The following is a 14,667-nucleotide window of genomic DNA, read 5'->3' as shown; positions in this document are numbered from 1 at the left end:
AATGCGGAATATTCTAAATTGATCATAGATGATTTCAATTGCGTGATGCGGATTTGACTTTAGTGATAAAGAGGTCGTTAGCTGGTCGGATTGACAGCATTTGTCAGTTTCGTTCTAATTTCATTGCACAAACAAGTTTACCCATTTATTCGAAGATTAACGGCATCGAAAGCACAGGTTAAAATAAATCAACCTTCTGAGCAGCACTTCAATAAGATAAATAGCAGAACAGACATGGATACAAACTCAACGGCTCAGAAACCAAAAGGTAAAGTAGCGGTTCACAGAGTGAGATCGTGTCCACAACCTTTCGATTTGATGTTCCAAATCGCTTGCAATAAGGACTCTTTAGATTCGGAGTTTACAGAGGGAAAGAAAGTCATTGACTTCCTGCGTCGAACTGGAAAAGTCGTCGAATTGGACGCTGTTACTGCATCTGGGATGACCGCGCTTACACAGTGTGTTCTTGATGGTAATTTCAGGAGTGTAAAAGCTTTGATAGAACTAGGAGCGGATGTGAACAAAAGAGACGGACAGGGATGGACTCCTTTACACTACGCAGCCAGTGAAGGGTACCTTGACATTGTCAAGTATTTGTTACGTTGCGAAGCTGATGTGCGCGCCTTGGACGGCAATAAACAAATGCCTGTTGATGTCGCAGAAGCCGAAGACGTGCGCAAATTTTTGTCGAGAGTCACTTTATTCTATTCGCCCATGAGTAGAACTCTGACAAGAAAGGCTAGTCTACCAGCTTGGTTATAATTCACTGTACGCTTTTGTTTCTGTTATTCTTTTAAAATAAAGAGAAAAAAAGGAAAAGGAACGCTGGCAATTAGAGTTGTGAATATCAACCGTTATAAATTGGATCACCTGTTTCCTGATCAGGGTCCTTAAGCTACTTGGCAATGTCGTATGACGCACTTCCGCGAAGATGTTATCATTGTAATAGGAGGTATTGTGGGAATGAGCGGTTTGCTGCAGAAAACGGAGTCTGTTTCTAGGGTACATCATTCACCTAGCCTGTAAATACGAATAGCCACAGAAAACTATTTCTACGAAGATGAAGAGTTGTCGCTTGTGGCTAGTTTATTTTCTGTAATAAGGTAGCTGGTCGAATAGCTTAATAAATATGACCACAAAAAACTTTGCTCTGTAAGTCAGTTTTCTATCAATAACGTTCGCGCAAGCGCGGGATTATATAGATGGGTCAAATCGCAGAAGAATTGGAACGAATACATTAACTCAACCACCCCTCCCTCTCTCTCTCTTGCCTGGTCTTTACGCATAAGTTACATAACATGACCGCTGACCCCTTCAAGCGCTCCGAAGAATACCGGAGAAATTCTCAAAAATTCATATTTTATAAACACAGGTTAACGAAAGCAAATGGTTTAAACTGTTACTCTGGTGACTAATTCAACATGGGGACTTATTTTAAAGGACGTCTAAGTTTGTTTCTAATCATTGGAGTTGTTTTAATGTGTCGTGTAACAATAGCGTGTGCTGCAGTTCCCGATGAACTTGAAGGTCTTGCGGGTCGTGTCTTAATGGCTTCATCAGAAGTCCAGGGAAATGGTCCCAATGAAAAGCCAAAAGGTACCGATTCTGTATCCTTTGTACAGCCTGTTGAGGATGAAGTGGTAAGAAAGTATTTTAAGTGTGATCGCGAGTGGCTTTTTACTGAACAAAATGGCTACTCGGGTATTTTAAAAACATTTATTAGTTACGCCTGTTAACATATATAGTATCGCATATGTGCGGTTGATCTGGCTTGTGGTCAATGGAGCTCGTGATAGCAATTCGTCATAGTTTTAACTTTACTAGTTTATGGGATAAACGCCACAAATTTATCAATAACTGTAACGCCAAGGAAGAGTAGTATTATATAATAAAAGGTTTCCTTGTGTCACATGATTGCAGGACCACTTGGGCAATTCATAAAATGTAAACACAGTGGAAATATAGCCCACATCCTCGATACCATTTCTGACTGAAGTAGTTTTCCATTTTCCACCTGTCGATGTTGATACAAATGATATTGGACCATGTGATAAGAACTGTTGCAAATTTGAGTGGTAAGCAGTTTGGTTCAACCAAACTTGTGGAGGGTTGTGGCCAGTGAAAGTGCAGACTGAAGAAAATAAATAAATTCCCAAACAGATATAACAATAACCTCTTATTATTTCTCTGTCCTCCAGTTTTTCTTCATTTGCATTGACCTGAAATGGGTCTATGCAAAAAAATTAAAAAATTTGACTCCATCACAGCACATGTTATAATTAAAAATAGAAGAAATGCAATCCTGATTACACTGTATCCAATAATAGTATCACTCCACAACTTGTTGGTACCGGTATTTCTGATTGGGAAAATGAAGGAAGATGCAGTTGTTCCCCTAATTACCTGAATAGTTATACTAAAACAATAATTATCAATCCAGACTCATTGAGTATTGGCAATAAATGTCCAGTAACACAGAGCTATTTTTTTCTCTTCCAGAATGGCATTTTCCAAGGCTCCTTGTCAAAGCAGCCATCTGCCTCTGGTGGTTCATGGAGTGTTTCTAGTGTTGAATTCATCCATGCCTTCGTAGCTGCTCTATCTGTGATCATTGTTTCGGAACTTGGCGACAAGACATTTTTCATTGCTGCCATTATGTCAATGAGACATCCAAGGCTTGTTGTATTCACAGGAGCTATGCTTGCCCTTGGTTTAATGACAATTCTCTCAGCAGTTTTGGGATATGCAACAACCGTCATTCCAAGAAAATACACACTGTACATATCAACAGCACTGTTTGTATTTTTTGGTCTAAAAATGTTAAAAGAAGGTTACGATATGGATCCTAATGAGGGACAGGAGGAGTTAGAAGAAGTACAAGCAGAACTTAAAAAGAAGGAAGCTGAGGTCTGCCAAGAAACAGTATTACATAATGTTTCATTTTCTATATCTCCTTTTGTAGCAGTTGTTGGGGCTGGGCACATAATATGAATACAGGTGGGGGAAGTGTTGCTTGAAAAGCCTCCACTCAGAACGTCAGCATTAGAAACTCCTTATAGTGGCTAAGTTATAACTCAGTCATTAGAACCAAATCATCTTGTAATACTCCTGCTGACGTAGCATCACAGTTTCTTTAGAAACTTACCCTCTTAATACATTATAATGAGTTACTGTATTTTGTATAAATATTGGGGAATTTGTTTTTTCAGTTTTCTACTTTCAATCTCATTTGTGATAGGTGTTTTCACTTTTTGTGTTTACAATTTTTGCATTTTCAGTTTTGGTCTCCAATATGTATTTTTTCATTTTTTCCTTTTTTAAAAGTTGGTTTTCATTTATTATAAATTAAGATAAAGGGGTTTTTGGCCTTTTTTACTTGCTTACCAGTCTACTCCTTAATCCATAACATTTCACTTCAACTTAGATCGTTGTGGTTGGCTTTTTTTAATTTTTAGCAAATTTAATTTTTTTTCCTTAGGTCATCTTTTTGGTTTCTGATTGCATTATATACCTGCATACTAAAGCTATCTTTTCCTTATCCCTCAGTAAATTTATGGTGTACTTTTGTTTAGATGGAGAAGGATGACTCATCTACCATCACTCAAGATGTAGAAACTGGTATAATAAGAGGAGGGAAAAAGCCTGCAAAGTTTTTTGGTCTTTTTTCACCTATATTACTACAGGCATTCACTCTAACATTCCTTGCTGAATGGGGTGACAGGTCTCAACTGGCAACTATACTCCTGGCATCAAGAGAGGTATAGATACCAGTATATTATTTTACCACAACCAGCTATAATGTCACGATCTGATAGGCCAATTTGCTGTTGGTGATAAGAGTACAGACAAAGCTGCTTGTGTAACTGTGTCACTCAATGGTCATGCACTGAAAGAATCACCTGAGTCCAGAACATTTTGACCACTGTGGTGACAATTATCATTGATGAGAAGATTACAGAACACCCTTAACCACTGTTGATTTGTTAGATTCCTTTCATTGAGAATCATTAATGGCATAAAAGAATGCATATCTACATATACAATCTTTACTTTCAAATTGATGATTTAAACTGAATTTTTTAAAACATCTCACCCTCAGAATGTAGTTGGTGTGACGATAGGTGGAACATTAGGACACGCCCTGTGCACTGGGCTGGCTGTGATTGGGGGAAGACTAATTGCTCAAAGAATATCTGTCAGAACAGGTGCCTTAAACATTCCTTTTTTTTTTTCAACAATAGTTAAACCATATTCTTATGTTTAAGAAAACTTATATTCAGAAGGTGAATTCTTCTGTTTAACTGTCACAGATTGACTGCTCTGTTGTATAGCTGCAGGGTGGATAAATGGCAAATTCTCTGTAAGATTTTGACATTATAAATGTAAATGATCACCTCTTACCAGTTTTTTCAGCTACATAAGTCTTTGGCTCAGACACCACTGTTGGGGTGAAACGAAGATGTTCCTTTATATCTCCTTGTTGAAAAAACACCATCTTAGAGAGCAAAGACCTGAAAAGCAGATAAAACTATTTATGTTACAGTTAGTGTCATAAAGTATTGACACATAATTTTTATTATTTTATCTTTCAGTTACAATTATTGGTGGGATTGTCTTTTTGATATTTGCATTAACAGCATTTTTTATTGAAGAGTAAAACAAAAATGATTTAACTGAATTAAACAGATGGACCTACGGTATACAAGTATCAACCCTATACATTCACTTTTATGAATGAAAATTATATAGAAATCTGTCACACTTCATGGACCAGTGTGTGTGACGAGCTGTGAACGTGATCATCTTTTGTAAAACTTTGGCATGTAACCCTTTTACTCCAAAGAACTACATATTAATTCTCCATCCTGTCTACCATACCTTTCTAATAATTTTTGCTTTGAGAACGTGGTAGCATCTTGTGATGGAAATTTTTCTTTTTTTTGGATTACCTGTCTGCTTAAAAATGAAGGAACTTTCTGCAGAGAAATTATTTAGTGATCAATCTTTGGGAGAAGAAGGGTTAAGACTCGGAGTGCATGTCTAAGTGAATAGATTTATCCTGAAAAAAAAAAAAAAAAAAAATTAAAAAAATATTGTAATAATTGTCATTAGTCCAAGCCATAATGCAATGCTTACTGCAGTATTGATGGTAATATTGATATTATAGCTATAATTATTAGTATATGTCACACAGGCAAATGGTGCATTTGCATACACTGATTGGCTGGTTCAGAAGTGATTGGCATACACTGATTGGCTGGTTCAGAAGTGATTGGCAAGTACTGACCCTAAGAACAATCGTAGATGGAGGGAGGCAGCACGATAGAATTGTGCATGTACAGTGCCTCTGTCCTCTCAGGAATACCAATGAGTCACGGCTAGTCTTTTCATGAAATTATACCAATAACTTTTTTTTAGTTTTAAATTGGACAAACACCATTTTCATTTTATCCTCAAGGGATATCTATGATTATATTCATCTCATGATTAAGGGCAGAATAAGAACAAGCTAGTTTATACCAAGCTTTATTCCTACAACTCTGGAAATTGTAGCCTTGACTTTCATCGTTAAAATGAACATATCATTCATACTATTTTACATGCATGTATGAAATCATGCGAATGGCAATATTATTTAAAACAAAGTTAATTATTACACTAGTCAGTCAGAACAGATGAGAAGCATTCTTTAATATTTTTTTAGTTACAATCATTAATTTAGGAGTATTGCGGCATTATTTTACACCAAAGAAAACACTTTGGGCAGGTTATTTACTCAAGGTCTCACCAAAACCAGGGTTTATGCAAACAGTAGGCTTTAGAGGGTTGACTTAATTTGATTTAAATGTCCTTCCACAGTTAGCTTTTGACCCTTTTGACACTGTTCACTTAAAGGGGAACTGAAGCCTAAAATTGATATATTGTTTACATTCATTTCTAGTTAGCTTTAGAGGAGTAAGATAAAGTGTCGATATTCATTTTCATTCACTTGTTTTTCACGAGAAAATTCGATTTGAAGTTGCCTTTTTCCCACTTTTGGGGCTGTAAGACCGTTGACTCAAAATAGGTCAGCAGCAGTCGTTTATGATGTCAGTGGTGGGGAACCAACTTAGAAAAACAACTGTTATTATTTCATTTTCGTAGTTAATCCCCATTACAGGTCACACAACTTGGACAACTCCATAACCAAACCAAATTTCTGTAGAAAGAGTACGGGTTTATTATCTTTCTTCCCCACCAGTGACGTAAGAGTGAGCTAAAATGACCGCTGACATTGCTTCTCTGAGCCATTGTACTATGAGGCCAAAATACCACTTTAAACTATTTATCTGAGGCAAAGTTGGGCACAAAGACTGAAAAGAACCCTCGAACATTGCTATTTGAACTATAAGCTGCAGTTTAAAAAAATGGTTAATTTTTAGGGTTCAGTTCCCCTTCAAGTCAGTGTTCAGATAAAAGGTAAGCACAATTAAGAATTGTTAAGGAAGTAGTTTTGTCAAACAAAGGCTAACCCTTGTTTAAAAAACTGACCCTTTCAGTTTTCTGTGTGAACTTTTCTTTTTTTGGTAAATGGTTTGAACCCAGTGGTAATAGTTCATATTGTTTTCCGATGACCAGTGAAAGAGTAGTATCGCCTCAATATGAACCATCCTCACTAATGATGTAAGTAGAAGTCTTCATCATCAAAAAGTCATGTGCATGAAAACTGAAAGTAACTTTTAAACAATGACTAGTTTAAAGTTAAGGCATGTATTTTTGTTATTTTTAACATAATCCAGCACATGGTTCCCCAAATTCCGTTTAATATGGAATAAAATATTTCCCACCAGCAAGAAAGAAAAAAAAATTAAATTGCCTTAAATCTCTCAATTTGTAAACTGGTGTCTTTCCTCCCAAGCTTAAAAAGTGGAGAGGGCAAACTAAAAGTTGTGTTGTTGGGATCTGAATGATTGAAAACACTTATCAAAGCTTTGTAGTTGCTGTTGATGATTAAACGCAGCACTAAAGTCAACAGTGGACAAGTTGAGTAGAGTCATTCGTGTGAATTTATCACTTTTTAAGGGTGGGTCAACTTGCAGTTTTGTGTACTGTTTTCTTGACAATGAAACAGGCAGTGGCTTGTTTAAGCTGTTATGTGGTGCTCACTCTGATAAGTATGTGGTAAAAATGGATGGCTCAGTGGTTACAAGTAGCTCTCTTTCCTAGGATTTCATTCTAAATCCTCTAGAATGATTTAAATGTAGTTTTGATGAAAAAGTATTGTTAACTTTTGCTCTTTTTTCATTTCTCATTTTAACTGTCCACTGTCATAACATGCTTCACATGTTGCAATGGCAGGGATTGATTAAGTAGGAAAGTGACCTCATTTATCTTGGCACTAACTTGAATTTTGTGATTTGTGAATCAAGCTGATATTGATTTTCAAGTTAGTTATGGTTCTGTTAAAGAGGATGTCACCTCCCTTCATCCAATTCTTTCACAAGAAATGAACGCAACTCTACTAAAGTTTGATCTGTAAACAATGAACAGTTCAAAAGAAAATCTCAGCTAAAATCAGACTTGATCTTCTCAAATAAGCAAAAATAATTTACATGATTTCAGGAGGATCATGGCATCAACCTGGCAAGAAGAGGCAAACATGTTTTGAATACCAACTGCAAATCAGAAATACTAAAAGTCAGAGACAAAGTTATGAGATCTTTATTGAATTGACAAGTTTATTTCTGTACAGAGGCTCAATCCTCACTTTCCACCTTCTGTGTTTGCAGACCTACAAAAAAAAGGAAAATACTTGTTAATGTTTAAATACCAGTTTATTATCATCATCATCATCATCATCATCATCATCATCATCAACCACAGTCCGCTTCCTTCCAGAGTTGAGTTGATGAGAAATAGTAACTACTGACAACTATGGAAGAGTACTAAAAACTTTTAGACCAATGTCAATTCCAATTTTTCCTCAGTTACACAAACAAGTTTGGCAGCTTAAAAGTACTGGCCACCTTCACTCCCAGAGACATTTATTGGGACACCTACTCTCTCCCATGCCCCTCTCAATATTAATCTGAATGATGGCAGAGAAACATTGGCCATCAACAAACATTGGATGGGGAAGAAGGCTAAGAAAACCTCATAGACATTGTTTGGGAGAAGGATCCCAACCAATTACCACTAGGAGTCTACGTATGTTCAAAGATAATTTATCAAAGTAACAGCAACACTTTTTCTTAAGCCTCTAATATCTATATTTTACATAACAGCTTTAGAGCTGCACAATAATGATTACAAGGGAAACTTTTCTGCACACTTTTTAAAACCTTTTCAAATTCTTTGCAAACAAAATAAGCTAAACATTGGTATGACTTCTGTCAAGAGAGGGAGTTGTTCTGTTTCAGCACAAACTACTAACCCTTGAATGAAGCCACAGGGACGTGAGTGACAAGTGTGTACAGCTTGTGAACAGAGTCTTCGTCTTCATTCCTTTTACGAGCTAAACGAATCCTAACCCTGAATGGCACATTTCTATTCAGACAAAATTCTGTTATTAGATCACAAAATGATAAATAATAAACCTCTTTTACTGTTTGTCTTACAATCAACTTTTAAGACTACAAAACTTTGCAGTGCATCACTTTTGGGATGTTTTCCTACACTGCCAGTGAGCCTGATAGTAAAACACTTTGAATGGTTGTCACCTATAGTTTTTCGGAACACATTTATAAAATTGTTTACTGTCATGGTACACATTTTGAATGATTTTTCCAAGTTTGTTCTAGATTTACTTTCAAGAGTGCTTTACACATAAGAAAAAAGGAACTGAGATTTTGGCACCTTGAAAACTACCTGAACAGGAACATGTCACTCCTGTAGTTAGATGACAATTGGTAATTTTTTTTCAGTTACATATTCCAGTTTATCATATAAGGGGCAAAATTACTGAATTGTGATTGGTCAAGACACAGGGCATTTTTTCTTAATTTTTGTAATTGCCCTGGGCAAAATTGCTTGAAAATGATTGGCTGAAAATCGCTTAGCAACGGCTGCCAAAATAAAGAAATTTCTGTTTGTTTTGTAACAAAGGCGTCCCGTTTTGCACGAGATCAGTAAGAAAACATTTTGCCCCTTATATTATAAACAAGTAATCACATGGTTCCTCGTAAAATTAAGGATTAATATCACTTGTGTTTTCGGAAGTTGCAGAAATTGCCCTCGTTGCTGCGTGACTCGGGCAATTTCAGCAACTTCTGAAAACAAGCGTGATATTAATCCTTAATTTTACTCGGCCCCATGCGATTACCTATACTTATCTTACTGAGTGACTTCAGGTACTTGCAAGTACCAAAATGTGGAAAGAATATCAGGTGGCAGATCAGTGGGCCCTTATAAAGTTTTTACTGCAATTTGCAAACCTAACACTGACAGACTGTGTTATGCAAATCTACATGAATTTTTCCAACAGACAGCATGAAGATAATCTAATTAAAAAATTGTACTGGACCAGCTTTAAAAATGATGTCACTGGAATGGTCTACATTGTGAACTCTACTTTGGAACAAGAACCTAAATCAATGTCCACATGGTTGTAAAATATCACATTACAGTTTTATCCATGGTTCAAATCTTAATTACCCCACCTTATAGATATTGTTGTGCATGAAAACAAACTTGAAAAAAATGAAGGATAAAATTGAACCACAACATATAAGGGAATGGTTGGAAGCTAACATTGCTAGTTATTAAGCACAATTTCAGTGGTTACTATTGTCATTAATTCAGAATGTGACGAGAAGATGATAACATAACAGTTCAACTTCAAGTCTTTACCCTTCTACTCTGCTTAATTCTTTATATGATGACAGTTCTCGCCTCCCAGTTAGCTCAATGGATAGAGCACTGGACTGATGTGCGGGAGGTCGAGGGTTCAAGCCCACAGGCTGGACCAACACTCAGGGTCTTAAAGAAGAATATGCTGCCTTTCGATATCATCAAGAAATGGTTTAGATATTCTAGTCTTCTCGGATAGGGACGAATAAATGGAGGTCCCGTCTCCTGCAGGGTTAGGGGTAGGAGACATTAATTTTCCATACACGAGATTACTGTGTGATGGATGTCCTCCCCTGGGGTGGGATGGGTGGGTTGTTGTCTTGCGTTTCACATATGAGCCTCTGGCTCGGGCAATATGGGTAACCATGCCCCACGTAAAGACATTAAACTTTGATTACTATTACTATTAGTTCTAAGAAAGTGGTTTTAATTCAAATAATTTCATTTTGTTTATATTTTTCTTTATGCTCATCACCTGTCAGTCTGATATGGCAAGATAAAAATTACTTCTTGATCACTCCTGGGTTAACAGAACTTTGGTCTAGTGAAGGATAATGACATACCTAATACCCTTGGACCATACATGTTTGTTAAGGTTGGTGTCTACTCGAATATCAGGTGTTCCCATCATTTTCTCAGCAAACTTTTTTATTTCCTTAATGGCCCTTGGCGCTCGTCTCTTGAAGCCACTGTTATGAAAAAAAGGCGCTTGCAATCAAAATTTAACAATTATTTGCCGAAGGGGAGGTGAATATTGTCGAATAATCCTGAGATGAAGTAGAGGCGATTATTCGACAATATTCAGCAAACCCAAGGCGAATAATTGTTTTAGTATAATTTCAGAGCTGAACAACAAAGAAATTTCTAAAATTATAACATTTTAGTAACATTTGTTAGCATTTTATTTTAACATTTTATATGAACTACATGGAGAGGTTTATATAGCGTCATATAAGGAACCACTCGACCAATCAGATTGCTGGAAGCTCTTAGCTCAGCTCTGAAATTATACTACATCATAAAATAACTGTTACATATGAGACTTTTTGATTTGTCAGATGCCAGAACCATTCAGCCATTATTCATACTTGTTGAAAATAGAAAGACACGATTTGCATTCTGCAGTCAATGTGGTAAGTGGTGAGAAAGCTGGTATGGCAAGCCAGCGTTCCTGTGTTCCAGTCCCTGATTCCTATTACTTAGTTTCTCTTCCCAAAATTCGAAGGTCTTAAGACTTCATAGATAGGGTGTAATAGAAACAATATGGCAGGCTTTGAATTCAGAGCGGGCCATCAAAAGAAAAAAAAAACATTTTATTTGATCTGAAAAAATATTACATGCACTATATAAAAACACAACTAGATGAAAGTAGAAAATGAAACAGCAGGACAAGTGCTTTATTAAAACGCTTTACTTCCCAGTCTCGCGTGTGTCTCTGACAGAGGCTGTAGCATTCATTGTTAATTGGCGGACACTAGTCTAAAGAACTGAACCACTACATTGCTGTCACTTTCCAGGCAAAACTATCCCTCTTTAAGAAAAAGACAAAACACCGAACTTACATGCCATGGATTCTCTTGTGTATGTTTACCGTGTATTCACGAGTCACAACTTCATTGATGGCAGAGCGCCCCTTTTTCTTGTCGGTTTTCTTAGCCATCTTACAAAATGAAAAACGAAAGATTAAAATAAAATATTTTATGCTTTAATAATAAGAATTTACAGGACTTTGGGTCAGATGGATTGGATATCTAAAAAGTTCTCGAGATACCATGACGAACCTTCAAGGACGACTTTGGAGAGATCGAGTTGAACGAGGCAGCACAGCATTGTGGGATGAGATGGGTCGGCACCAGGCTTCGCACAGGACGTTCAGGGAAAATAAAAAATTGAAAATAACTAGGATGGACGTCCGAAATGGACCCTCGGACTGGGCCTTAGACCGAAAAAAAAATTGTTCTTTCAATCATGCGAACTAAATTTTGATATCAATCATAAATTCTCTATAATAATAAAGAGAGTTAAATCCCAGATTTAGATTTGTTAAATTTCCTCTCGAATACGTATGATGCACGATCCTCACAGTAGATAGCGCTATTTGAGCAATAGCGAAAATCAGACCTGAAAAAAAAAAAAAAAAAAAAAAAATCAGGCCTGTACGGGACTCGAACCACTGACCTCTGCGATACTAGTGCAGCGCTCTACCAATTGAGCTAACAAGCCAACTGGGAGCAGGCCATTAAGTTGATTCGTAATAAACCCGTGAAAGTGATAAATGAGATACAATGAATATATGAAGATCATATATTTTGAACTGCGGTATTAGATACGTATGATGCACGATCCTCGCAGTAGATAGCGCTATTTGAGCAATAGCGAAAATCAGACCTGAAAAAAAAAAAATCAGGCCTGTACGGGACTCGAACCACTGAACTCTGCGATACTAGTGCAGCGCTCTACCAATTGAGCTAACAAGCCAACTGGGAGCAGGCCATTAAGTTGATTCGTAATAAACCCGTGAAAGTGATAAATGAGATACAATGAATATATGAAGATCATATATTTTGAACTGCGGTATTAGATACGTATGATGCACGATCCTCGCAGTAGATAGCGCTATTTGAGCAATAGCGAAAATCAGACCTGAAAAAAAAAAATCAGGCCTGTACGGGACTCGAACCACTGAACTCTGCGATACTAGTGCAGCGCTCTACCAATTGAGCTAACAAGCCAACTGGGAGCAGGCCATTAAGTTGATTCGTAATAAACCCGTGAAAGTGATAAATGAGATACAATGAATATATGAAGATCATATATTTTGAACTGCGATATTAGATACGTATGATGCACGATCCTCGCAGTAGATAGCGCTATTTGAGCAATAGCGAAAATCAGACCTGAAAAAAAAAAAAAAAAAAATCAGGCCTGTACGGGACTCGAACCACTGACCTCTGCGATACTAGTGCAGCGCTCTACCAATTGAGCTTACAAGCCAACTGGGAGCAGGCCATTAAGTTGATTCGTAATAAACCCGTGAAAGTGATAAATGAGATACAATGAATATATGAAGATCATATATTTTGAACTGCGGTATTAGATACGTATGATGCACGATCCTCGCAGTAGATAGCGCTATTTGAGCAATAGCGAAAATCAGACCTGAAAAAATAAAATTGGTAGTGCAGCGCTCTACCAATTGTTAGCTCAATTGGTAGAGCGCTGCACTAGTATCGCAGAGTTCAGTGGTTCGAGTCCCGTACAGGCCTGATTTTTTTTTTTCAGGTCTGATTTTCGCTATTGCTCAAATAGCGCTATCTACTGCGAGGATCGTGCATCATACGTATCTAATACCGCAGTTCAAAATATATGATCTTCATATATTCATTGTATCTCATTCCTCTCGAATGTTATGACAGGACGGCACATGGGCTAGCCGCTCCGCTTTACCATGATTAGAAGCCCTTAAAATACCGAAATCACAGATGATAAACAACAAAATTTTACCCATTAATCGTTTTTAGTCCATCAAAAATGAAAATGACTGCACTACAATTGGACATGACAAGAAAAACTAATCATCTTTCCGTTTTCGTAACTTTCTATATCTATAGATCTTACGTACGCGAAAATGGAAATTACAGGTTTTACATTTCCATAAATCATGTCATCATTTATATTTTCTGATGCACCAAATTAGAGCCGTGGTTAGTGTACCACATTAAATCTGGTTTTTTTAATTTCTCGTTGAAGATAATTTGGATTTTATCAACTGAGTTGATAATGTGAACTGGCATCCGTACTGAGAGTTTCAAAGCTGACGTTTGGAGCCGTTAACCCTTAGTCAGAGCGTTCGTTCACCTTGTAACATCGTGTTTATTAATCACCCAGCTAGAATTCTTCAATTCTAACCTGACGTCAGCAGAAAATTCAAATTAAACTGTTTTCCAACATTTGAATTAAAACTTATTCAGTGTCTTAATGCCCATCTCGCTGAAGTCTACTCTACTTTATTTACATGTTGTGTTGGTTAAAGGGGCAGGAAAGAAATGACAAACATTGATCTGGGATAGTTTTTCTTTCCAATTTACTGAAAACCACGCTTCAATGAGAAGATGTCATATAAGTCCTTTTAGCAGCAAAACTTCCTGTGAACTACACGGGAAGTTTACACAGCAAACTTAAGTTCCGTGTCCCAAGGAAAACCCCTTTTTCCAGCGCCGGGGTAGTTGCACGTCAACATTAAACTTCATTCGTCTTTGTGGCTCTCAAATTCGACGTATCTGCATTGTTAAGAAAGAAAAGCTAAATGCGTTTGCGTCAGTGCAACCTCTGAGGTTTGAATCTCTGACTCGTCACAACAAGTGATCACGTACGTTAGTGCTTCTGCAAACGTCAGTTCCTCCACAAATGCCTAAGCTGAGCAGAGGACAGTTAGTCATTTTTCATGCAACTAACACGTTTAAGGAAAACACGATTCGTATTGCACCAATCAGTGTTAAGATTTCTTTTGGGTAAAAGTTTTGAGTACAAAGTTTTTGTATAAGTTAGCCTTGAATGATTGTCTGTTCTGCTAAAGCAATTGAATTTGTATCGTTTCTAGGAGGTTGTTTTGAAGTTATTCCTGTTGGTTACCAAAATTGACTCGTCTTTGGTTATGGAATGTATGACTGCGCTCATAGGCGAAGAATTATGTTTAGCCTGGAAAGCAACTGTGCCTAATTTTGAACCGTGTTCAGACATGTTCTTAAGCTTTTTTCTATTTTAAGACACATCCGATATAACATATTCAATAAAGCGTAGTGATATGAACTGGACAGAAAAATGCGGAATTATCTAGAT

At 37.0% G+C, this 14,667-nt stretch overlaps 3 protein-coding genes across 4 annotated transcripts; 2 read left to right on the top strand and 1 right to left on the bottom strand.

The window, feature by feature from the left end:
* The first annotated feature begins 12 nt into the window (after window positions 1-12).
* Window positions 13-1,146, top strand: LOC111334442 (uncharacterized). The gene has a single exon (XM_022940177.2). It carries the CDS (start codon window positions 235-237, stop codon window positions 760-762), a length of 528 nt encoding a protein of 175 aa, XP_022795912.1. The 5' UTR covers window positions 13-234; the 3' UTR covers window positions 763-1,146.
* A 163-nt stretch (window positions 1,147-1,309) lies between these two features.
* Window positions 1,310-6,870, top strand: LOC111334418 (putative divalent cation/proton antiporter TMEM165). The gene is made up of 5 exons (XM_022940139.2): window positions 1,310-1,640; window positions 2,500-2,907; window positions 3,573-3,758; window positions 4,100-4,205; window positions 4,593-6,870. Exons 1-5 carry the CDS (start codon window positions 1,422-1,424, stop codon window positions 4,655-4,657), a joined length of 984 nt encoding a protein of 327 aa, XP_022795874.2. The 5' UTR covers window positions 1,310-1,421; the 3' UTR covers window positions 4,658-6,870.
* An 815-nt stretch (window positions 6,871-7,685) lies between these two features.
* Window positions 7,686-11,669, bottom strand: LOC111334419 (large ribosomal subunit protein eL31). Of its 2 annotated transcripts, none has more exons than XM_022940140.2 (5): window positions 11,610-11,669; window positions 11,391-11,488; window positions 10,392-10,517; window positions 8,414-8,526; window positions 7,686-7,771 (listed from the first exon to the last, which is right to left on the bottom strand). In XM_022940140.2, exons 2-5 carry the CDS (start codon window positions 11,486-11,488, stop codon window positions 7,737-7,739), a joined length of 372 nt encoding a protein of 123 aa, XP_022795875.1. In that variant the 5' UTR covers window positions 11,610-11,669; the 3' UTR covers window positions 7,686-7,736. The 2 variants fall into 2 exon arrangements, with proteins under 2 accessions (XP_022795875.1, XP_088588653.1); XM_088732527.1 differs by having other exon boundaries at window positions 11,600-11,626.
* Window positions 11,670-14,667: the final 2,998 nt, after the last annotated feature.

The sequence above is a fragment of the Stylophora pistillata genome, chromosome 9 (genome assembly GCF_964205215.1).
Source record: "Stylophora pistillata chromosome 9, jaStyPist1.2, whole genome shotgun sequence".
Classification (NCBI taxonomy): domain Eukaryota; kingdom Metazoa; phylum Cnidaria; class Anthozoa; order Scleractinia; family Pocilloporidae; genus Stylophora; species Stylophora pistillata.
Note: the sequence above shows the minus strand (reverse complement) of the source record. Positions and strands in the feature narration are given on the sequence as shown.